Raw genomic sequence first — 25,925 nt, forward strand, 5'->3', positions numbered from 1 at the left:
TATTGTTGAAGAGGAAGCAGAAAAAAACGTTTTTGAAATTCAATTTAATTTTTTAAAGCGTTACTTCATGTAAGTTTAAAAGTAACTGTTTGGATATGATAAACCAATGTTCATCATATTACTTGAAAGGGAAAGTGCAAAACAGACTGCATGGTGCCTCTTGTGGACCGTATGACTTACTCGCTCGTCTGTTTAAAATAGTTTAACAGTTCCGGATCATTTTCTCATAAAGTTGCAAAAGCAAGCGAATGAATTCCAGAAATTCAGTGTGACATATTGATATTCATCACTTTGTTCTGTGTTGAATAAACCATTGCTCATCGCTATGACACTTCAATAAACTTAGTGCACAATTGGTGAACAGAACAGAACAGAACAAAATATCAGTCAGACAATAAAATGCACTGTTTTTATTCTTCATATGTACATCTGCAACTTGTTCTGCCAATAAAGATGAATGAATCAATTAATACTTAGAATCTACAAGGTGTCCACAAAAACACTTCATTTATTATCATTATTATGATTATTTATTATTATTAGTAGTATTAATATTATGATTACATTATTATTATTGTTGCGGTTGTTGATGACAATGTTCTTTTTATATTTAAAGACATTGGCATGTACCGTATTTTCCGCACTATGAGGCGCACCTAAAAGCCTTAATTTTTTTAAAAAGCTGATGGTGCGCCTTAAAATCAGGTGCGCCTTATATATGAATCAATGTTGAGATTGGTAGATGGGGAATGAAGTGATAAAGTAATCTTTACCTGTTTTTTTTTTTTGTGTGTTTACAGTTGAACAAGGTTGCTCATATTGACATTAAGTTAATATGCTATTGAGAGTTTAGTTATTTTTGTTATTACTTTGAATTTACTATTGTAAAAGTGTTAAAATATGTCATTAATTGAGGGTGCGCCTTATAATCCGGTGCGCCTTATATATGAAAAAAGTTTTAGAGTATGTAATTAATTGATGGTGCGCCTTATAATCCGGTGCGCCTTATAGTGCGGAAAATACGGTAATCTAATCTAGGTGTGTTTCTGTGGACACCCTGTGTTTAGTGGTGCGGTTCTGTACAGGATTGCCGTTTCCAGTAAAATCACATCTAGGGCAGCAACATTATTCACTTTGATAGAAGAACCAAGAACAAGCATCAAATGGGTGGACTAGTACTTGTAGACTAAGCAAGAAAGGAGTAACATGGCCAGCACACAGGGTACAGAAGCAGCAGGAGAATCAACTATTTACAATACAAACCATTCATACAAATTAGGCAATAAGATATAGAATTCAATACATTACATTTCTATAACTTGCGTATATTACGTAATTATGACTGAGCTTGATCTCCCCGTAAAATATGCAGTCACATCTTTTTGGATGAGTAGTATCTTTCTGTAGACTGCATTCTGAAGACGGCTTAAGAGCGGTAGTGTTCCAGAGTCAAATCTTAATGTTAATAAAGTCATAACACCGAAACTCAGCTGAGGAGCAGATCTTCAAACCCATTTTAACCCTACATACACCTTCACACTTGTTAAAACATCAAATTCATGTTAGAATCTTCACAGCGTATTCAACTGCTTTGTGAGGACTAATAATGACAGTTTGGATATTTTTTTTAGTAATGTCGTTATACCTGCTTTAGTGAAATAATAGATCTATGATCATAACAGGGTTGTGAAAATGAAAAACAAAACGAGGAAAAATATGATCCGACCATGCTTTAACCCTCGTGCGCACATAGCACCAATGACTCGGAGGAAGCAGTGAAAAAAAAAAACTAGGGAGTTGAATTTTTACGCTAATTATATAATCATGTTAAGGTTCAAAATACAATCATGCTGCAAATTCTAAACTGTTGCAGCTTGGTGCACTGAATAATGACTATGCATATGCTCATGGGTACCAGGTTGGACATACCCACACAAATTATAATCCACGTTTTTTTCAATGGATGTTAACCCTATGTGTTATATTGCATTTCCTGTGATTTTTGACCCAAGCTCTTTAGCGGATAGACATTTCTCAAATGACTTGTGGGAACCACTTTAAGACATCAACTCCTACACAAAAACACCAATTTGCTTCAAACCAGCGTGAATGCACTTGTAGTTAGAGTGGGGGGGAAAAGCGGTGAGCTTGACTCAGTTTGTGTATTTTGCCTTGTATTTCATAAAAAAAACACCATATGTATGGATAGAGCTCATGCCACTGACTGGTTTAAAAAAAAATCATTAAAAATGTTAGTTATCCCGCCCTCCAAAGCAGGTACCACATTGGTACAAAAAAAATGCGAGAGTCGTCTTTTTCAAATGAATGCACAAAGCAGGGGTGTCATACTCTTTTTTTTTTTTTTTTAAATCGTTGGACACATTGTAGTTTTACTTTCTGTCAGGGGGCCGATATGACCGTGAAGTCAAATAAATTTGAAATGAAATGATGCGGCGGGCTGAGCCTTGAGTTTGACACCCTCGCTTCAAAGCATCGTATCGGATATGACCTGACCGTTTTATGCGCATGTACCTAATTGTGTGAAACGTAGATGTCCAGTCTATCATCAATCAGTCAAGTATCTCGACATTTTATTGGCAAATATGTGTTTCCGGAGTACACGTTCCTCCGCGGTGGGTCGAAGCCCCGGTCTGTGTCTCATCCCTCAACAATATTGCATTTGTTTGTATTCAAATATCAACCGGATGGGAAATAGGGAGTGTCGCTATGGTAGTTGTAGTCCGGACACACTTTCTGCACCAGTTTGTAGTCGGTGCTATAGAAGGAAATGAAGATGCAAATAACTTTAAAAGGTTTGGAGCAGAGCCAGGAGACGTGGCTCTGGGTTTGCTCCTGGTAGCATGTCTTGGATGGGTCAAAGTTGCAGAGCGTGTTCTTGGCGCCCTTCTCCACTTTCTCGTACTCTATGCGGCAATTGAATGACTTTGAGTCCTTGGCGTCGATGACCGACTGCTGCGCCGCTACGTCGAACTCCACGATCTTAGTTGGAGGGACCAAACTGACGGATACGTTGCCCTGACCTGTGGAATTGTGGCGGAAATAGACACTGAACGTGCCGTTGCCGTGATCCACGATCTTACCGGTGATCAGCAGGTTGAGTTTGACCGTCTTGATGTTAGAGTTGAAGTCCCCCCAGCCGAACATCTTTTTAAACTTCCCGGTCTTGACCATGGGTCGCCGTTTGGCCCGGGGCCGTGAGTCTTGCAGGTCTGTGGAGTTCTTTAACCATTCCCACAGATCCTTTTCCGAATAGGGCTCTGGGGTATCGTAACGTAGGTCCAGCGCGGTGTTGTTCTCTTTTCCATGCAGAGTCTGTAACAACAGCCTACTAATGGACATGTCCTTGTTGCTTTCTGTCCATATATGCTTGAGAGAAGATTTGGGGCTCCCGGACTTTACAATCTCGGAATTTGACGAGTGGACACTTGTAAGCTGATGGAGGGAAACAAAATAAGAGAAGTGAGAAGAATTGTTAATCTTGTTGTCGATTTGACAGGTTCATACACAATACATTGTCTGAACATAACATGTTCACAGAGTAAAATGTTCAAGGGCTACACTTTCGAAATAGGACAGACATATCAGTGCCTTCTAATTTGTATTAATTAGCTGGCCCAGTGGGTGGGATTTCTGCACTGCACACGTTTATCTGTGCAGTTCACGGGAACAGACAGCATCAAGCAAGTTTTGGAATGACGACCAGCTGCTCCGTCGGTTTCTTAATTTGCCAGATGCACTGCGCTTACCTGGGGGAATGGTGCATCTGGTAAAGAAATGTTGGCGCTGAACAGAAAAGGCCTCACAGATACCTTAGGACATGCCAGACAGGATTTTTCCCAACACCCCCATAGCAAAGTCGCCGCTGACAGGTGCTTTACACATGCACAGTAGAATGTGGTGAAAAAATAAAAAGTAACAGGGCCAAACCTAAAAATATGGCATTCCTCCATTTCATACAAAATGGACGCTATAGCTCCCATCAAAAATTGATCTCAACTGCTTGAAGATGCAAAATAAAACAAAAAGGAAATGTTGTGGAGTTGTGTTTTATAAAGACTTCCTGTTTTTCTTTTTTCAAGTGACCGTTCAAATCTCGCAGGCCACATAAAACTATGTAGCAGGCCGGATCCGGCCCCCGGGTCTTGAATTTGACACCTGTGATTTAGTATATCTATAACATATATTCCCTTATAAGAAGTGAAAAGAAATTATTCAAGATTCAAGAGTTTACAGTAATGTGCTCATAAGTTTACTTCACTTCTTATTCTATTGTTGATATCAGCATAATCCATTGTGATAAGATGTTCTATTTCTTTTTGTAATGTAATTAGCTTGGAAATAGTTTTATTTTTTAATATTTGGGCCACTTTTGCTATGGCATTGACACTCTGGTCCCAAACCCATTTATTTCAAATAATTAAATCATCTCAAAACTGCCGATGTTCAAACTCACTCCAGTCTTGGCCACGGCTCAACCTTCCGTTGTCTGACTGACGGATTTATCAACAGAGGAAATTTTGACTGTACTCTTTGGACGATGCGTCCAAATGACTCAAAAGATTAGCTTTCTCCGGAATGACTGACATAATCAATTTGAATTATTCATGAAGCCATTTATGCGTTCCCCCAAATCCCCTAAACACTAGCTGAGTCACAGCGGGGAGGCGTAGGAGGGGAGATGGGGGCACTCCTGGAATCTGCTTGGACCCCCTAGGTGCCACTCCAGATAACTGACATGTCAAGGCCACTGCGCAGTGCACGTCTGTTGGATTAAGCTTCTCTTGACGCATAAAAAAAAAATATATATATATATATATATATATATATATATATATATATATATATATATATATATATAATGTGGCATCCGAGAGGGCATCAAGAACGCCACTCTAGACGTCTAGCGGGGTCTGGCATTTATTTCGGAAAATGGCAGCCTGCAATTGGAATGCCAGGCGTAAAAAGCGGCATTCCAAACTCAAAACAAAAGCAGATTAGCGTTGGTGGATGTTGGATATGCGCCATGGATCCAAAGGGGGGGGGGGTGAAGAACAGAGGATTCAATCATTTGCTTTCATTGCCTATGCGGAAGGATTGAATGCATTGTCTTCAATGTCTTGAGGAACGAGGTATGTTGCAGTTTTGATAAAGCCGCTCTATATAGCTTTCTTATATTGATTCCTCTCGGCGATATTATACGTAAACATGCCATTAGTTTTCATTGCTATGCTGATGATACCCAACTCTATATGCCCTTAGAAATAACGGATCCGTGCAAGTGCAGTAAACTGGAGGCTTGCCTTGCCGAGATTAAACAATGGATGTCTTCCAATTTTCTGCTTCTCAACCCTAATAAAACTGAGATGTTATTTATTGGCCCTGCTCATCATCAGCACCTGCTTAAGAATACCACGCTGAACCTAGAAAACTGTATTATTTCCCAAAGTAGTTCTGCAAAAAATCTCGGCGTGATATTTGACTCAACTCTCTCCTTTCGAACACATATTAATAACATGACAAGAACGGCGTTTTTTCACCTCCGCAATATAGCTAAAATTCGCCCTATTCTTTCTCTTAGCGATGCAGAAACATTAATTCATGCATTTGTTACGTCGCGCCTAGACTATTGCAACATTTTGTTTTCTGGCCTTCCCATGTCTCACATTAAAAGCCTGCAGTGTGTACAGAATGCAGCGGCGAGACTATTGACAAGGACGAGAAAGTTTGATCATATTACTCCGATTCTAGCTGACCTGCATTGGCTTCCAATACACGTGAGATGTGATTTTAAGGTGTTGTTAATTACTTATAAAATTTTACACGGTTTAGCTCCTTCCTATCTCGTCGACTTAGTATCACCTTATGTTCCGTCCCGACAACTTCGATCACAAAATGCCGGTTTGCTATCGACCCCACGGGCTAAAAAGAAGTCTGCGGGATCAAGGGCATTTTCCATTCGCGCGCCAGTACTATGGAATGCCCTACCTATGGAAGTTCGCGCAGCCACCTCGGTAGAAATCTTTAAATCCCGACTAAAAACACATCTATACTCAAAAGCATTTAGTTAAATTAGCCTGTCTGCAGCCTTCTTCTTTTTCTTCTTTTTTCCTGCCCCCCTCTTCCGGCCGGGAGAGGGGGCTAGCTAGATGGTGAGGGTTGACTTGACCGCCTCCATTGGGTCCTGCGCTGGTCGACCATCACGGGTTAGGAGTCTAGCCGTCTGCGGTCCACCTGGCTGGAATGCGGGATGGTTCCTGCCCAATGGCTTTGCCTGCTGTCAAGACATCACTGCACTATATAGCACAATATGTTTTCTGTAATTTATATTGTTTCTGTGTTCGGTACATGCAGCATCCACTTCAACCTGTGGGCCTGGAAGGGGGCTCCTCCCACCTGTGGTCCCTTCTGGAGGTTTCTGATTTTCCCCAAATTGGGGTTTTTGAGTTTTTCCTTCCCCTTCTGGGAGCTTTGACAGGGGATGCTGTTGTGTACCTTACATTGAAAAGATGTCTCTGTATGACCTCTTTTCATTCTGTGAAGCCCTTTGAGACTTCGGTGATTTAGGGCTATATAAATAAAATTTGATTTGATTTGATTTGATACAAGGTTAAATCTAAAAAAAAAATCATAGAAACAGATGTGAAATGATACAAGTGCAGTATAATAAACAATCAGCCAAAGTAAGGCTAAATGGTTGAAGTTTTACTTTCTCTTTAATTCTTGCGTCTCGTTTCTATTTAGTTTCCCTCGAGTCTGTGCTCGTTAGCGTGATTTGTTTCCACCTGTCTGTGTGCCTGCCCTCCTCGTGTTATCCAATCAGCTTCCCCTGCCTTTAGTCTCTGTCCAGCTGGTTTGTGTTTCCTCATTAAGTGTGAAGTTTATTTAAGTCCCCAGTTTGGATTTAGTTAGTTGTCGGGTCAGTGTCAATGTCTATGTCCATATCCTATGTTGTTGCGAGTTTTCTCCCGAGAAGTCCATTGCCTCCTAGTTGCTGTTTCCCCATGAGTCGATTTCAGTTTCAAGTTTTGTTTGTTACTTTTTGGTTCCGGTGTCATTTACGTTTTCCCTAATCCCCGCGTGGCAATAAATCCTCTTTTTGAGCAAATCACCTCCAAGCTTCTCTGCATTTTTGGGTCCACCTTCCTTCATCTCTCACCAACATGCCCCGAAATCATGACAATATCTATATTACTCAGGTTTGATGAACACGTGTGCCATCCAGCGTTATATTGTCACTCAGAATCAATTGAACATTTTACACATTCTTATATCCTGCAATGATCTCCTTCATCACACAAAAATCACAAATGATTGTTAATTATAAAAAATACAAAGATTACGACTCTACCTTTGTTTGGTATACTGAATGCAAACACAAAATATATGAATAATTGAGTATTGGGGTATTATTTGATATAATGCGGGAAGTTATTCGATATAATGCGGGAAGTCATTCAAGCATGATGTGAGTTGAGAAAAAAAAAGTCAAAATATTACACGATTCTTTGTCATTTACAAGCAAAATTTAAAGGCGTATAAGTTGCTAAATTAAAATAACAATACAATGGCATTATGAATGCAACCAAATGCTTGTCAGTGCACATTTTGTTCCAATACACTTTTCACTCCAACGCAGACCTGAGGAAGGATTTAAAAGGCAAAAGTGGAGAAGATAAGCTGCACCTATTTGCCTCATATCCACCGATATTCTGATCAGCAGCTCTAAGCCCTCCCCCCGAGCTGTTTCGATACTAAATAAATAATTGCAAACAATGCCAAAGCCTCCTCGCAGCCCCTTTGCGGGTTCATTCACTCCCACTTTGGTCCCACTCAACTAATCTTCAGTGTCACACTTAATGAGATTTTTCAGAAAAAAAAAAAAAATGGGCCAACTCCCTCATCACGCGCTACCTTCACTATTTCAAGCACTCAAATGCTTTTAAGAAACCAACTGCCTTATTCTCTTTTTTATGGATGCAAAGGATTATTACTTACATAAATCGCATTAAATTATTTACTGTGAAATATAAAGCTGTTGAGCATGCGTGTAATGCATGCTATTATTTGCTTTCATTATGAACGAGTAATTTCTCTCTTCCATATTTCCAGAGAATAGCAAATGACTAATTAAATATCTCAAAAATGAACCCAGTGTCTTTGCACAATTAGATGAATGAAAAACAAAGGCATTGTTTTATTTCATAGAATTTATTTTCTGAGTCATGTGGTGTTTAATTTAAATCACAGATGAGATCAAGGCATAATTGAATAGAAAATTACTTTAATCCGGAGTCAGGTTGTGAGAGTAGCAATTTAAGCCGGGAAGTCCTGACTTTCCTCTTCCCAGCCACTTCATCCAACTTCTACGGGAGTTTCCCAGGTCGTTCCCAGGCCATAGTCCGTCCGGCGTGTCCTGCGTCGTCACCGGGGCCTCATCCCTGTCGGACATGCCTGGAGCACCTCACCAAGGAGGTATCCTTATCAGATGCCCGAGCCACTTCAGCAAGCTCCTCTCAGTGCGGAGGAGCAACGGCCGTTAAGAGAAAGACTTCCTCTCTGTTGACTGAGCTTCTCAGCCTATCTCTAAGAGAGAACCTGGACACCTTACCGAGGAAACCGTTTGTACAGGCCCTATAAGACTCCTCCTTCAACTTGGTAGCATCCCTTACCTCTGATGTCCTCCAGCCGGTTCGAAGAGGAAAAACTCCGATCATCCACCTCAATAACGGAGATGCGAACATGGTCCACTCTAACTCAATGTCCTCCTCAATGGAAGTTGAAAAACCTTCTGACGGGGTCTATACCAGACTTTCTCAGCATATCCTCAAGATAGGTTTAGATCTGCCATGTCGGACCAGCAACCTCCTCCTTCAGTTGATTTTTCCGCTCCTTTCTTCACCCGGGTGTCGTAAACATTAGCCGATTATCAAATTTCTTTTATTCTTCTACTCCCTGGCTTTCAAACTTCCAAGGTGGAATTTAATTTCTTCCTTGTCTTTATCCTCTTCCTCTTCTACTTAGGGTGACAGTAGTAGTGTCATTATTGTTTTTTTTATTATTATTATTTGCCCATCACGTTGATTTTCCACATCATTGTTTGAAATCTGAAGTTGATGATCCATAGTGATAAAAAGACAACAGTGTTTTTTTATAGCTTCCATAAAACTGGCTCGTGTTTTATGACCACTGAATGATGCAAATTGGTTACCATGTGTGAATAGGATTTCATTATCATTAAAATGTTTGGGCCTTTACATAGAATTTGTACATGTATTTGTGTGTTTGAGGTCACTGCTCAATAAAACATTTGTGAGTGATTTATTTTTTGAAGCATTGGTTTGTAGTGCAGTTAAAACACTCACACGTGCAGTCTTGCAGAATTCAAAAAACAAAAAGAAGATACATTATTTCATAAATTAAAGATAAATATTTCAGGAAGTTGACAGTTTGTGAATGTGTTTTTTTTTTAATGTTGACGCAACTAATCCCATGCAACTGAAATCTCAGAGAATGTAGACAAGCGATTCTTTTCTTTCCTTGTTTTTTTAAGAAAAACTTGAGCGATTTATTACTACGCAATAATCTGGACCTTACACAAAGTTATCAGCTAGTTCTAAAACTTCTAATTGGCACTATGGTTAAATCAACTAAATAAAACGAATGAAAATAAATGAAAAGAAACCAATTAATTAATTAATTTATTTTTGAACACTATCCTGCTCATACAGGAACCATAACTTAAACACCCAGGTACGTTCCAAAACGTATAATCATGATATAATTATAGCGTATCATCATGTGCCCCAACCCAATGACTAGAGATGCCTTCATACACGTACAAACATCTTTAAAATCGTAATTGAAGCCTCCCCTCAGCGATGACCAAAATGCGCCTTTTGGTTAGCCGCATATTTCTTTCCCAATTACGATCACGCCAGATGCTTCTCATTCACAGCATGTGGCCCAGCCACAGGCTTTGAACACATTGTTGTGTGTGCGGGAAGTCATTATTCATTCCGATGTAGTCAATCAAGTGCTCACCTGCATCTCAGAGCACCCCCTGGGAGAGCTGGATGAGTGGATATGAGGCCCTGGCGCACACCGCTAATGTGGATTCTGGATACGCTTGGTTGTAAATGAACAGCAGCTAGCTGGAGATTAGCCCTTATCTGGCTGACTGGAGCCCCTGAGTGAGGGGGGTACGAGGAGGGACGCGGGATAAAGGCTCAACACACACCGCTCATTCTTCAACATCATAAGTCAGGTAGGTTTAGGATCCCGGAGTCCGACTGCTAATGGGAAAATCAAAGGCCCGGGCTGTCTGTCTGACGCCCGAGGGCAAAAGCTGTTAAGTGATCGCCCCGCGCCGGATTTTATACCGCGTCTGTCTTTCCCTCTCCGCCTCATCAAAGCAGAGCGGCCGATAAATGCCCACCGTTATCCCTTACCTGGGAACTAATTGACCCTTTAATTTCATATCAGATCGTCGGTCGCTTCCGTGACTCTGAACGGGATGAGCGGTCAAGCGATACTAGATGGAGATTTGAACGAAGAAAAGGCCTTTTTAAGTCACGCATCCTTTCAAGTTTGTCCTCATTCTTTGCGGTTACAGATGACTTACCCCTGGAACAGAATCGGAGTGACAAACCACAGACGACGACGCAAACAATAACAATCCAACACATGCTCATCACTAGAATAATTTAGGCATTCAAATTACAATCTTCACAGATGGAACGTCCATGTTAGTACTATACAAGCTGTGTCAAGATCATATACCGTATTTTCCGGACTATAAGGCACAGCGCAGGGACTATAAGCCACAGATAATAACATCAGATCTCGACGCAAAAAGATGGTATATGAAGTTTATAATTTTTTGTCATAATCTGCCAACAGCAACATCTTGTCTTTAACAGACTGAACACGCCTGCATGTTTAGTCCCAACATATTTATAAAAAATGGATGGATGGATATCTGTTATAGCAGTTCAAAATCGATATTAATACTTCAATAACATCTTTTTTGCCTCCCTTTGCTTGATAGTTTATTTTAGTGAACATAATAACACATTCTTCATAATTCATACACAATCATAAATACATAAATAAAATCACATATACTGTGTACTGTATATAACATTTACACATCGCAAATTTACCCCAAATTTTATGCATTCTCTCATTAAATTTAGACATATATATATATATATATATATATATATATATATATATATATATATATATATATGTGTGTGTGTGTTTTTTTAAATATATTGTTGAACTCTTTTTGAGCACAGCCATTGATTCACATCTTTTCAGTTCTATTTCATCGTTGTTCCATAAATTGACACCTCGAACAGATACACACATTTGCTTGATGGTGGGTAGCAAAAATGAATAATTAAATAAATAAAAAGACAGATAAGCCGCACCGGACTATAAACCGCAGGGCTCAAAACATGAGCAAAAAGTCACGGTTTATAGTCCGAAAAATACGGTCATCCAAAAATCCACTTCACAATTTCATCATTCACACATTGAACTAAATTGCTGCACTTTTTGTCACGACCTACAGAAATTGGGAAAACATTTTGCAGGTGCAGCCTGCACCCAAAGTGAGAATGAAGCCCGTCACATCGTGACGCTTTTACTTCAACCTCCACCACACGTCAAGCCTCACTGAGAAGAGGGCTTCAACCAACGCCCTTTGTTCTGCAGGTCATTTGCAACACGGCTTGTAAACGCTCCGATTTGAGAGGCCCTCGCTTCAAAGAAAAGCGCTGCTCTTTAAACAAAAGGTATACAGGTTGACTTTGCCCGCGTTAAGACCTTGTCTTTTATCTGGCTGAATGATGGCGCTTTTGTCGGAATAATGTCCACTTACAAGTCTTCATTGTTCTCCCGGTGCCCCTTTCAGCTTTATTTCTTTGTATCATTGATCACAGAGGACAGCGGCCATTTGACATGGTCGCACAGATGCCAATGTCCAGACCAAAGAGCCAACAGGGTGGACGAAATATCTTGCCGTGTCTATTATCCGGGTTACTGATGGTATTTTTGTCCTTTCGGAATTTGCAAATTTGGTAGGCGCGAGTCCGAATGTTACAGTGGGAGGTGAATGTTACCTCCAAAAAAAATAATTAATAATGTTTTAGGCTGTGGGAGCTGCAAAGGTTGAACACCTGATGAAATTGATTATGGTTGGATGATGAATAGAAATTTAATCATGACATTGATTGTGACTTCTCTCGATTTTTGAAATTGTACAAAAACGGACCATGTTGTTTGTGTAACTAGAAATTTGCTTTCCTCTAAATTTCAGGACACAAAATTCCAATATTTTTTTTTAGTCACACCAACACATTTCAACATCCTTTCGTCTATTTTCTATAGCCGCTTCTCCTCACAAGGGTCACAGGCTTGCTGGTGCCTATCCCAGCTGACTTGGGGACTGAGAAAAATTCACGACCATTCATGGGTGTGGATGTAGCAGAGAGAAAATGTGTGACGCTTTAATTTCACATATTTACAAGATCGTTTTATAATTGACAAAAAGAACTGAGTTTTGAAGAATAATGCGTTTAACACGAAGGGATGAATTGGGATTGTTTTGAGTAATTGGATTTTGAAAGTTGGATAAATTACTGTTTTTTAAAAAAATGAAACAAATAATTGTTTTATTCTTCGTGATTTCAATCTCAATACAAATAATAACTAAAATAATAAATTGTGACATTTCTCTAAACGTCAAGCCAAAAATCTCATTACAGTGTCCAAGACACTGAGTGACAATATAGCTTCCTAAAAGTGAGTGGCAGGAATGTGTAAATCAGTTTTCTGCTGCAGCAAGAAGAACCTAGCCAGCAGCTAAAATGAATATTAATGACCACAAAAATTATGCCAGACAAAGATTAAATTCTTGCAAAAGTACGATCCTGTTTTTATTAAGTATGAATAGAAAGTAGTGTGGGCTAACGCTAGCAAACAAAGCACCAATAAGGTTATTTTTCATTTGCTTTTCATTTCGATTAATATTGAATTTGAAAACTTTAATTGATTTACAAAGTGGTATTATCAACAAGTTGTTTTAGAATGTGTCCTTTTTTTTTTTTTTTTTACACACACACACACAAGCACACACCACATAGACACAGACACAATAACTTAAAGCCATGCACAACCAGACAAATCAGTTTCTCAATATTCAATGTTCAGCTTTTGAAGGTAGCATTAACTGACTGGACCAGGAACAATTTTTGGACAATTTTTGTCAATCTCACACAGACTCAATAGATGAATGTGCAGGTGATGATCTGCAAACAAGCTCCACAAAATTAGGAAATTGCTCCTCAAATTACATCAATGATTCATGAATTTGCTCCAAAAAAAACCAACCAAAATAAACATACCAAATAATACAGGGACATCAATGTAACACCCTTAACAAGCTTTTATTTTGAAGTCTTTAGCCTAAGCAGTTGTTGCTTATTGATTAGATTGACACATAGTTGTGATTCCAGCCCAAACGATTGCCATCACATTACACAGCTACCAATGACACCACACAACCATTAAAGAATCATATTCTATCGTTATGATATGGCAAAAGACGACGCTTGCCGTTACCATACGTACAAGACATATGGTGCATTCAAACACAGTCAGACTATCAGGCCAGCGTTTGCATAGGTGTCAGCCATTTAAGCTCCCAGCTTGCCGTTACTTTATTAATTTACTTCACTAATTTCAGAACATTCACTGGTGTAAGTATCATAATTGAAGTTGGCTAATAAAATGGTAAACTTCTTTTCAAAAGACTATAACCGTCGTCGTAAGTCTCATAATTCTGCTTACAAAGGCAGATTTTAGTCCATTATTTTTTCCAGCAAAGTTAATCGATGTAAATTCTTCATTTTTTCGGTTGACATTTTGAGTCAAAGTCGTAATACGGTTCAGTGTGGATTGTAACTATTCTTCTCTGTAACTGTGAAACTGTATTTGTAACACTAAATTCCCTATTCCCTAAATCTTAACCGTAGCAAAAGAGCAAAGAGAAGTTGAAGGCTTTCAAACTGCGTGTAAAAGTAGGACATGATATAGAATGTACAGTAGACTCCACCTTAAATGATGACTGCTCACCACAGGTGCTCGTCCTTCCGCTTGGAAAAAAACTGAGCAAATCAATCAAAGTGACAGGATAAATTAAGGGTCAGCCACTTCACTACCTGTAAGGAAGTACTCCTTTCAGAAGTAATTGTGTTGATAAATGTATGAGCACAATGAAAGATGAGGGCACAGACACCTGAGTGGCTCTAGGTGTCGGACTTCTGTCAAAACACTTAACGGTAATAACATTAAATACCGCCGCCATTCTTTTAATGTGCTATTGCATACGATGTGCTGAATTTGTTAAGTAAAAATAGAAACGATGATGTACAAAAGGTAATGTGATGTTGTATTTTTTTTTAAATAAATAGACTCGCTCGATTGGCCATGACAACTGTTACTTGTGTGCAACTGGGTAATTTTATAAAATCAGAAAACAGCCTTTTCCAAATATGGATAGACAAAATCGTATTTATTTTTGGTTTTATTGTAACTGTCATACAGCACCTAGACAGTGTTTGAATCTAGGGCATTCTTCCAAGACACCCATTCTATTATTTAAAAAAACAAAAAAACAAAGAAAAAGCAGCAGATGATGTCTTTATTATTATTATTATTTTTACACATATATATTGCCTTAACAATGTGGAACGATCATAAAGTGGCTTAAAGATTGGATCTTGTTTAAAGGCAGTCTAGGTTATATAATACAAATACTAAATGTCTATTTTTTTTACATATCCTAACTTGATTTAAATTCAATGTATTCATGGTGTGATGTGTACAATGATCACGAGGAGCATTAGGTGCTCAAAGTCTTTTCAAGGATACTTCAATATCATCGCTTGAGGTGCTGGGGAGTTTAGCGGGGGAGGAAAAATGACTGAATTAATAAAGCTGGTCTTTTGGAAACATCTCTCTTCTGACAGCTGTAGGCCAGAGTGTTACGTTCTTTTGCTGTGTGTGTAAATGTTTTTTTTTTTCTTCTTAATTTAGTGTTTATCCACTCTGTTAATTAGACTTGGGCACTTTATCAGCACTGACAAACTGTCCGTCAGTCCATTGCTGACAGATGCTCTTGGCCAGGAAATGCAAGACATTTAAAAATTTTTTTTTTTTTAATTTGCCAATTAAAAACGTTTTGTATATTCGACTTACACATACACTACAAGTAAAACAAAGCAATATTCTAATTTACTTGTAGTGTATATGATAGATGAAATTTAGAGAATTTTGAAGTTATATATATATATATATATATATATATATATATATATATATATATATATATATATATATATATATGATATAATACACAAAACCTTTGCTAAAATTTATCAAAAGGAAATACCGAGCACAAGCGAAAATGCTAACGTGCTAAACACATACAAGGCAACACATTATATCACATGCTGAAAGAAAAAAAACTAACATTAGTTAGAATGTTATCAAGAGTTTGGAAGTGGCTGACAACCAGTTCAGGGTGTCCCTGCTTACTGCCCGAAGCCAGCTGAGATAGGCATCAGCAAGCCTGCTGATAGGCAGGATGGGCAGGTTGGATGGGCAGGTTATCTACAGTCACAAGTTGGACCAACAAACGACTAATTTTGGGCGCATAAGCATAAATGACAACATTCCAATGACGAAAACATAACTCAAAGTAGGCCAGCTCTCACAAAGACAAGGAACAACGCCTGCGCACCGACAACAACTGTTCCCTACTGCAAAGTGCACAATCAACTGAGGCGGCACCAAAAAACAAAGACTAAGCAAAACAAGGCACAAATCTTGAAGAATCCAAGTAGGATAAAAATTGGAAAATTTAGGCAAAACTAACCAGATGATAGTACAAACAAATAAACTAAATCTTATTTTTATCTTTTCAGTACAGGTAATTGTTTTGTCAACCTGAGAACTGAAGTACATCATACACACTTAAGTGAACTACACAAAACTTAGTTTTATATTAGCCTTTAAAGGGCTCATCGATCATTTATATTTTCGTTCCAGTTTCCTTAAAGTCATCCATTTATGTCTCCGCAGCATGGTGACAGGCCCCGCATGACCGCTCACTGTAACTTAACAGTAAGGGAAGATCAAAAGGGGACAGTCCCAGACATGGCTGGAATTCCCAGCAGCGGGTGCTCTAAGCGGTCCACGCCATTCCGACGGTAGGCGCATCCGCGGCGAGGCAGCGGAGGGAATCGTCTCCCCCTTCTTTCCCCATGCCTTCCGTGCCCTCCCCCCGGGAATGCAATATCTCAGCCTGCTCTGTTTCGGTGGTCAGCCAAGCCAGTCATCGGGTTAGAGAGCAGGGTGATCCATCACTGCGCCACTGCAAGTCCACTTCCTGGATTGTCGAACTCAGTCAGTGCCACAATTCATGCTGCGATGTGTGTGTCTCTCTGCAGCTAATGACCAAATATGGCGCAAGCAATAAAACACATTCGCTCTTCCGTGTCATGTAGGTTATTTGGTCATGGCAAATAAAAAGAAACATCATTCAGTGGATGAATCGTATTGGTTTCGAATACTGATTTAAAATTGCGTTCACCAACATAATGCTATTTTATTGCGTGAAAGCATGTCCTGACTAATATCAATTATATGTGCCGTCAAAGATTTTGGATATGTCTGCTATTTATGAGCGAGTTGAGGTAGATGACAACGATGAAGCCATATTATATTCCTGCAATCGTTTTCTTTGTGAATGTAGATTAAAAGATATTGTAACAGTTGTGGGTCAGTGTAATAATATTTTAATAATTTCCACTAATAACCTCTTGAAATGACTTCACAGTCACGTTTGTTGAGTTGCAGGAAGTGCAGGGAAACTGTCCCAGTTGATTTCAGACAAAAGAAAGATTAAGCCTTGATCTGGTCTACAGTGAATTGCGGGGCACATAAAAGCAAATATTTCACATTCACACATACTGCCAATTTATATTATATTCTCCTACACAGCTCGAACCCACCAGTAAACCGCCGAAAATGTGTCAAATGCCTCATGTAAACGTGTGTTGTTTGCATCAGACGTTGGGGCTAACAGTTGCAATCGAATGACTAGTCGAGCTGTTTAGCTGTAACACTCTGCCAGGAACAACTTCAAAATAAAAGTCTGTACAAATGCATTCCATCCGTCGATCCATTATCTTGAGCACTTATCCTCACAAAGGTCGCGGGAAACTGTTAGAGCGGTCTGCAACCATGCCGTCCTACCAAGGCATTGGTATCTATAAATTATTTTGTCAACAAAGGTTTTATTTTGAAATTTGCCTTCCCCCCGCATTTCTGCCTTCTTTTACTGTCATGCAGAGCATTCATAATTGTTGCTGCAATTGACGACATATATTTTTCTGCCCCATACACTAACAAGCAGGTATTTGGGGCAAGAATAAACGCCTCAAACATTTTATTTTAAACACATTCCTTGAAATACTCAGAGTGGTTTCACCCCTACAAATGTTAAGGAAAAACATACATTCATTCAAACATGTTTGATGTCTTAAGGTGCAAATGTAAGTCACTGAAATCTTTCCTGTGTGTGAACAAGGAAGTCTGATTTGCTCCTTTTATTTAAAAAAAAAAAAAAAAAAAGTCCTAACAAGCTCAGCTAAAACTAACTGCTGTTAGCTACACCAGTCGCTTGCTGCTAACGGTCACCTGACGTCCACCCTCTAACTCATCAGGTAATTATTCTCAGTAAGAACAACCGATGTAAAAATGCACATCTGTGTGTCAAAACTCGCCTTATGTGGTTTGAATGGCGTTGAAAAATAAACAAATAAAACACATGTTTACAATTACCGTTTACCGAATACTCCCATTCTTTTTGGCCTTCATTTTGGGGGAAAAGTCTTTTATAGTCTTAAGTGTCTTATATTTGGGGAATTACGGTAGTTTAAATCCAATAATAATCATAAAATGCATGAAAACATGAAAAATGAGAACCAGTCTGTGGATATTCAATGTCAAATTGGCATTAAAATGAGCAAGTTTCTATTCATTTGAGTGTGGACATCGATATAAGTATTAAAAAGGAGTGTTGCATCACTTTAGCTTTTGAAGAAGCGAGAATCAGGCAGACTCTTGAGCCACTTGAGTTCCTGTGCAAAGGATAAGGTTATCTAATGGTTTTCCGCCTTCGGAGACACTTCCCTCTCTGGACCGCTTCAAAGTGCTGTTATCACCGCGCCATACACACGAAAAAAATAAAAAAAAGATTGCAGCGAAGGGAGTGAGGGAGTGGGTTTGTGTTTCTGGAAGCTTCTAGTTGGGTCATAGGTTGGCTGAGATTTTTTGTGAAAACGGGGTCCTTCTTTGACCTTTGAACTGTGAACACAATTGTGGAGCAACACACGGGTGAGAATAGAGGCTAGCATCATCAATCAGAGATGTTGGCTGCTTCTGCAGCGCCCATACAGTCGATTGTTGACTTTTATTCGCGAGCCGATTCCTCTCCTCTCCATTTACACCCCGAGATGGAAATCTCAGCCAGATTTTTCTCATTTGCCCCCCAATCTGGATGCGAAATATCGTTCTTGCAATGATGCACGCAGAAAAAGAGGAGGAGAAACCGGGAGCTTAGTGCGCTGATTCCTTTCTCCACAGTTGGTAGGCTACTATTATCATCAAGGTCAAATGTTGTTTTTGGTTGTTTGCGGGCGGAACCGAGTGCCCCCGGGGAGGCCGCTCTCAGTCCGGGCGGCCTCGGCCTCACGCGCCAGATCGCGCGGGTTACGGTTCACGTGGTGTAAAGCGCTCCGAGAGTCACCTTGATGCGTCAATTCCAAATGATTACCGCAGATTATGTTCAGATAGAGAAGCGTTTGCACTCAAGGTTAAATTCTTACTCCTTGAGCGTTGCGATCGGAACGCGGAGTTAAAAATAAATGTCAAAATGTTTGCACAGCAGTTGATTTAACTAAGGTAGAGCACAATCCAGCATTTGCCAGATAGTGCAACATGTGTGATATCAGAACACACTCGTGATTATTTTGTCATTAGCGTTCATGTGGTATTTACTTCCGTCTAGGGATTTTATGTTTTTTATTACTGCTTAAACTTGTTTTTTTTAATATATTATTATAATTCATTTCCCCAGTAAATAAAATCGTACATGTATTTAAAAATAAAAAGTTCAGATTTTGAGAATATTTATGGAGGGAAAGACTAATGGTAATAAACAATAACTAAAATGTGAGGAAAATTAAGTGTATTTATTTTACTGAATCACACAGATGTGTCTATGTAGATGTGTGTGTGTGTGTGTGTGTGTGTTTGCATTTGTGTGTATGTGTGTGAGAATAAACAAACAAGATTTGCGATGCTTTCATGACAGCTTGTGCACCATAGACCCACGTAAAGTTAGAACAGTTCGGGTTTTTGGGGGAATTCTTGTTTATTTTCAAACCCCTTATTAAATAAAGGATATATATTTATATATTTATAAAGAGAGAGAGGGATGTGTTTTCTTCACAAAATCAGGTGTACATCATGGAGATTAGTTTGGAGTGATTCTCAAAAATACAAATTTTTAATGTCCATTTGGGGATTTCTGCGAAAATTAATCTTTAAGGTCTCGACTTTCACCACCAGGCATTCAAAATTTCAAATTGTAATCGAAGTGGATGCATTAGGGGATTAGTAGATCATGCTAAATATGACTGCTGAAAGATAAATGTGCCAAAATTCTAAATATGTTTTTCTCAAAACTAGGGTTTTCAAATTCACAGCATTCAAATGACTGTAACTTAGTCATGTTTTTTTTTATCCTACCTCCATGATTTATAGCTCATCTTACACAGAATTAACTATAGAATTAGAATATATAAATATCACAATTATCACATTCAAAAACATAAACCTGATAGATAGATAGATAGATAGATAGATAGATAGATAGATAGATAGATAGATAGATAGATAGATAGATAGATATTTTATTCTATATTTTTGAATATAACAAAAGCAGTAAGCAATATTGCGGTCTTATTCATCATATTTGACAAAGTTAATAAGTAATAAACTCTTTTGTAACTCATAAGAGGTTAATATGAACTTTTATATTGTATATTTTTACTCATCAAATTTGTGGGTTTTTTGTGTTTTAATGACATTAGTTCCTATTATGCTTGATAGAATGTAATTATGTGTTTGGTTACCCTGGAAGTGCAAATGAACTTTGATTTATACTTTTATCATGCATCATTAACGCTCTTTGTTTTATTGTCTCGATATTGACGAGTCCATTATGGGAGGAATCCGGCTTCCCTAAACGTGTTGTGTTCAATGTTTAGTATACTCCGCGTTCAACAGTTTTACATAATTAAACATGTGTGTCACAAAAATCAAACACAATTTGTCATCATTTCAAAGATGCACATATAAACTTTACTAAGTGACATTTAAATAGCATTTAAAAAAACTAGAATTCCATAAAACTAATCACAAGCTTTTCTGAAGAGCACCACAGCATTTTGAACTTCACTAATCTAATCCAATTGCTCGTATCGTAACTGGAATATCCTGCAAAATCTCAATGAAATTGCATGCACCAGAAGATCTCCATTTTATAGGTTAAATGGTTGGTGAAGGAAGGGAAAATGCATGTGACAGTAGGCTAACTTGCCTGAGCTGCAGATATTGAAAATGCAATAGCTGCAGGAGAAATGAAGTGGTTTTTTTTTTTTTTTCTCGAGTCTAAACTCTGAGTCCTTTTGCACTTGGATCGCTTGAGCAGACATGCTCGAATCAATACAAGGGTACACTCCAAAAACTATGACTGCCTGTTTCATCCATTTAAATCTAAGGAATAATTGCTAATCGATACTTTGTAAGTTGTAAAAAAAAAAAAAAAAACATGTGGAATTAGCATGAAATTCGGTTGACTTCACGTTCTATAAATCAGCTTTCAAATGCTGAGGTCATCATAAACATGACACATGTGCTGCGTGTTTTGAATGATTAATTCCACGATGGCAGTTCTGAGGTTGTGGGTTAAAATCTTTGCTATTACCTAGTGTGGAGTTTGCGTTTATCCCTATGCCTTTTTAGATTTTAGAAGAGTCTAAATTGTCCACAGGCTTGAGTTTTACTTGGGTTAGTTTTAATATATCGAATTTACGCAAATAAACTCCACTACCCTTAATAAATGACATTTATTAAGCCCAAGTCAATTCTCTCTGACTCAATCCCAGAAAGTTAATTGAATTAACCATACCGAATGACATGGACCGTATCCAAGCACATTAAGATAAACCGATACAATTACTTCACGTATTAGGAAAACCATTTCATTATGTGGAAATTCTTTACATGATTTTTCCAAATTCTTTGAAAGAGACACATTTTTAAACGACATTACATACAATCTGAACAGCTAATTAGCAGATCATTGCAGGTAAAAAACTGTTTTTTTTTTTTTTTTGCTTGAAGGTGTGTGTTAATACACCATGTAGACATCTGAGCCAAAAACAAACTGTGAGAGAGGCATGCATTCAATTACCCAGTAAAAGAATGGGAAAAAAGACCACCAACGTAGCACGCTACCTCTGCGGTGTTTGATTTGGTAAAGGAATGAAAAGAGGTGGGGATCCACGCCATGAAGTGTGCTTCAGAAGAAGTATGTGTGAGCCCCTCAAGCACACGTGCTGGCTGCTTGGTTCTACATTGTTTGATAATAACAATTTAATGTACCTTCCATCAGTGGTGCCCCCAGGGTCAATGTCAGTGGTATAGTCCCCTATATGCTTTATATTTTCTTATTTTCACCTCTCTGAATAACAGTCGGATGGGTGGATGAATTAGCTTTGCAGGAAGGTCAATAATATAAAATTGGTTTTGAAAAAGGGCTCCATCTTGAATTGTAAAAGCAAGAAATTAACAGCGGCTTCTTAATGAGTATATTAAACGACTTTCAATTTCTAATGGCAGTGCGAGAAAAAGGATTAGCAGTGAATGAGAAAATAGAATTCTTGAATGAAATCAAAACTCTTTGTGTGGTCTTTGTTAAATAAATAGTCAGATGTAGCAAATGATGACAACACCAGAAAGGATTTTGCTATCCAGGAATACTAAGCCTTCTTAATTTAATACAGAACCCATAAGTGAGTGACCCATTCTGTTTTCTATACTGCTGGGCTGTCTACCTGCGCTTGAGCTGTTATCGAGGTCAAGGCAATGATCTCATACAAGAGGCTTAAGAAGAGACAAGTTCCTTTAACACGAAGTAAAACCATCAAAGTTCAGGATTAATCCTCGCAGCTGCGGATAAGGCAGCCGCGGTTACCGTGCTGCACAATAAGCTCCGTAAACTCCACGCGGACAGTCGTCTGCGTGTGTGTATGCGTGTGTGTGCGAGCGCGCGTGCGTGCACGCGCAAGCACGAATGGATATTTCTTAAACGTCACTTATTTCAGAGTAAATAGGGTTGTTAAGGGATTTTTTCCCTCCCTGGTCTTTTTTGGAATGCCTGGAAATGATGTGCGAAAAGAAGAAGGAAATTCAAACTTCTGCTTGTCTAAAATAATGCTCTTGATGGAGACCCAAGAGCGAATGTAAGGCTATATCCTTTCGAACCCTGTGCATTAACAGTGACTTGAATTAAGCAGCCGCATGACGATTAAATTGCCTTTCATAATTGCCCATACGCAGAACATTCAGTTTTACTTATGCATTAACTGCATTTATTATTTTTGAAAGGTTATTTCATGGAGCCATTGAAACCATTTGACAGCCGTGCGTGAGGCCTATATATTTCATTATGAAAAAAAACACATAAAATGAACTTTTTTGAACTCTATAGTAATCATTAGATTAATGGTAAATGTTTAATATAAATGCAATGTCCTTTTACCATTATTATAACCATAATTATAATCATAACAATTGAAAAACAGTTTATTTGCATATGGGAATCTTCAAGACAACCAGGCAGTAGAAAAAATTGACAAAACATAATATAAAACACATCAAAATAAAATAACACGTTGTCATTGGGAATCTTCAATACAACCACGCAGTAGAGCAATTGACAAAACATAATAAAAAACACATCCAAATAAAATAACACTTTGTAATTGATTGATGCATTCATCAAATATAGGACAAATCCTTGTACGCGTTGTCACCTAAATTAAGCATGTTGTGAAAGTTCCTAGCAGATTCGCGACCCACAAAATATCTTTACAATGATGGAATGGGATTTTCAGTCACACTTTCAGAAAATAAAAAAAGAATACAAACAAGGCTAAAGGATGACGAGTGGGATTGCAGTCTAATCTGCTCTCAAGTGTCCTCTGTCCATTAATGCAAAGTGAAGCGACATCGACATTTGGTTGGTTATGGCGCCCCCGTGAGACTCTCTAACATTTGTTCTGTCGGGAGGTTATTACTGGGAGTTGTTGTTCCCACAAAAGTTTTTTTTTTTTTTGGAAAGGGGTGGGGGGGTGACCACATATTTGATCGCACTTCATATAAATGCACACAATACACTTACGGAGCTGCATTGCGCAGACAAAATTAAAAAAAATACAAAATAGCATTCAATTAAAAGAGACTAATACGAAGCATAGGAAAAAGAATGAATCAGACGCCTGTCCATAGAAAATTAAAAGATTTGAAGGCGTGTTAGTTAAAAAATTGAATTTAGAGACGAAACCAAGAAAAGCGCCCCGCGTTGATGCGATATGAAAGCAAGCGTAGGTTATATTTGAATATAGTTTCACGGAGTGATGTGTCGTGCAAAAGTTTTGGAAAAGCAGGTAAATCTCACCAGGTAAAGTACAGGCGTGAGGAGGAACACGGCGCACCAACACGTCCCCTGCATCCTCCGGCTGCTCAAACTTCCACAAATTTCCCTCGGATGCAATACGTGCGGCTTTACGGACCATAAATCCACCCAGCGTCTAGCTCACTGCGCCGTCAAGTCCTTAAGTAGCCGGGGTAAAAAAAAGGACGGTGGAACCCATGACCACAGGCTGTGGTGGAAGAGATCAATGCAGATGCAAAAAAGATTCAAAATTGAGGGTTAGGCGCTGCGGTTATTTGGGCGTTAATCCGGATGCAAAGGTGAGTGCGGTCATAGTTGGGAGCAAGTTCGGCTTGTGATTGTCTGGCTGCGGCTGATGTGAAAGCGCTGTGGAGGCGACACAAGGGAGCTTTGCGCTTTATATCGCGCGCCTTCGACACAATCCGAAAGGTTCTCAGTCAAGGGGGTGGGGGGCGAGTGGGGAGGAGAAAAAAGGCAGGCGGAGGCAAGTCAGATGCAAAGGGAATTTGGAACTCAATAATATTGTTGTTTTTTTTTAATAGTTTAAGTATTGGGAGTAGTAATGAAAGTGTCAGGATTGTTTTTAATAATGAATAAAGGGGGCGGCAAAGTGGTAGACCAAAACATGTCTGCCTCACTATCCAGAGCTCGCGGCCTTCCAGTGTGGAGTTTGTATGTTCTCCCCGTGGCTGTGTGTGTTTTCTCGAAGTTTCCGCTCTTCTTCCACTTTCCCAACATGCATAGTGGATACACTGGACACCCCAAATTTTTCTTAAGTGTACTTGTGAGTGACAACATACACACATATTAATCACATTGTCAACATAATGCGATTATTGTTGATAGATAGATAGATGGATGGATGGATGGATGGATAGATAGATGGATAGATGGATAAATAGATGGATAGATGGATAAATATATGGATAGATGGATGATATGCATGTGTATTCTTCACTTTTGAATATAACAAAAGCAATATGCAATATTGTTGTCCGATTCATCATAGTTGACAAAGTTTATAAATCTTTTGTAACTTATAAACGTTGATATAACAAATGTACGATCTTGCGATATATATATATATATATATATATATATATATATATATATATATATATATATATATATATATATATATATATATATATATATATATATATATATTTTAGGAAAATATCTGTTTGTGAGAATGATGTGAATGCAATTTGAATGTTTTACTTCTGCATTTTTAAGAGCTGTGTTGTTATGAGCCAATGGAAAGGCACCCAAGTATGAGGAAGAAAGCAACTAATAAATCTGCAAGATTAGACCGACTATTTTTGCTCGGTCACCGGAGGTGCATGGTGTCGGAATAGCGCCCCTACAAAAATGCAGCGTGTGTACTGTCAGGCCTGTATATGTTCACGCTGGTGTATGCTTTTGTCTCCTATTCATCAGCTCACCTTGTGAGCAGAGGCAAGACAAGGTGAATGAAGTTTGCTCTTTTGCTGAGTGTGTGTCCCTACGTTGGGGATAGATAGGATCCTTTTTGTCACAGAACAGAAAGGGTGGCAAGAAGAAAAGACAGGAGGGGACTTTAATAAATCCCCGCACAGCCTTATTGCTCCAACACCGGAGTGCTCTTGTATTTTGGCCATAACTCAGCTAGCCCGGCTGATGGGATCCTGCACTGAATGGTGCAGATAGCCTTCACAGGCTCAACATGACATGGAGAGCCTGAACAAGGGGGGATAAATCACCAAGGGTTGGCTTCCTTCCATTGTTGTTACAATGAAGGACAATATTGGCTACTTTTCAGAGGCTCCTGCATTCATTTACAATATGCAGTTCAATTCAAAGCACGGTTGAAAGTTTTAACATGTGCATTATCGTGTTATATGGGGTCACAGCAAACAGATGTTTGAATAGACTATTGGAAAAAGGATTATGTGTTGGTTGTAGAAAAGAAAACGGAAGAGGAAAAATAAATAAAATGTCGCTCATTTCGTTGCCTAATCATTATGGATGGAATTATTTTGAC

At 38.7% G+C, this 25,925-nt stretch overlaps 1 protein-coding gene across 1 annotated transcript; it reads right to left on the bottom strand.

The window, feature by feature from the left end:
• Nucleotides 1-383: 383 nt before the first annotated feature.
• nxph1 (neurexophilin 1) lies at nt 384-24,300 on the bottom strand. Its single transcript, XM_088405315.1, has 2 exons — nt 23,906-24,300; nt 384-3,453 (listed from the first exon to the last, which is right to left on the bottom strand). Exons 1-2 carry the CDS (start codon nt 23,957-23,959, stop codon nt 2,698-2,700), a joined length of 810 nt encoding a protein of 269 aa, XP_088261441.1. The 5' UTR covers nt 23,960-24,300; the 3' UTR covers nt 384-2,697.
• Nucleotides 24,301-25,925: the final 1,625 nt, after the last annotated feature.

This window comes from Hippichthys cyanospilos, chromosome 21 (genome assembly GCF_059441005.1).
Source record: "Hippichthys cyanospilos isolate Australia breed blue-spotted pipefish chromosome 21, RoL_Hcya_1.0, whole genome shotgun sequence".
NCBI lineage: Eukaryota > Metazoa > Chordata > Actinopteri > Syngnathiformes > Syngnathidae > Hippichthys > Hippichthys cyanospilos.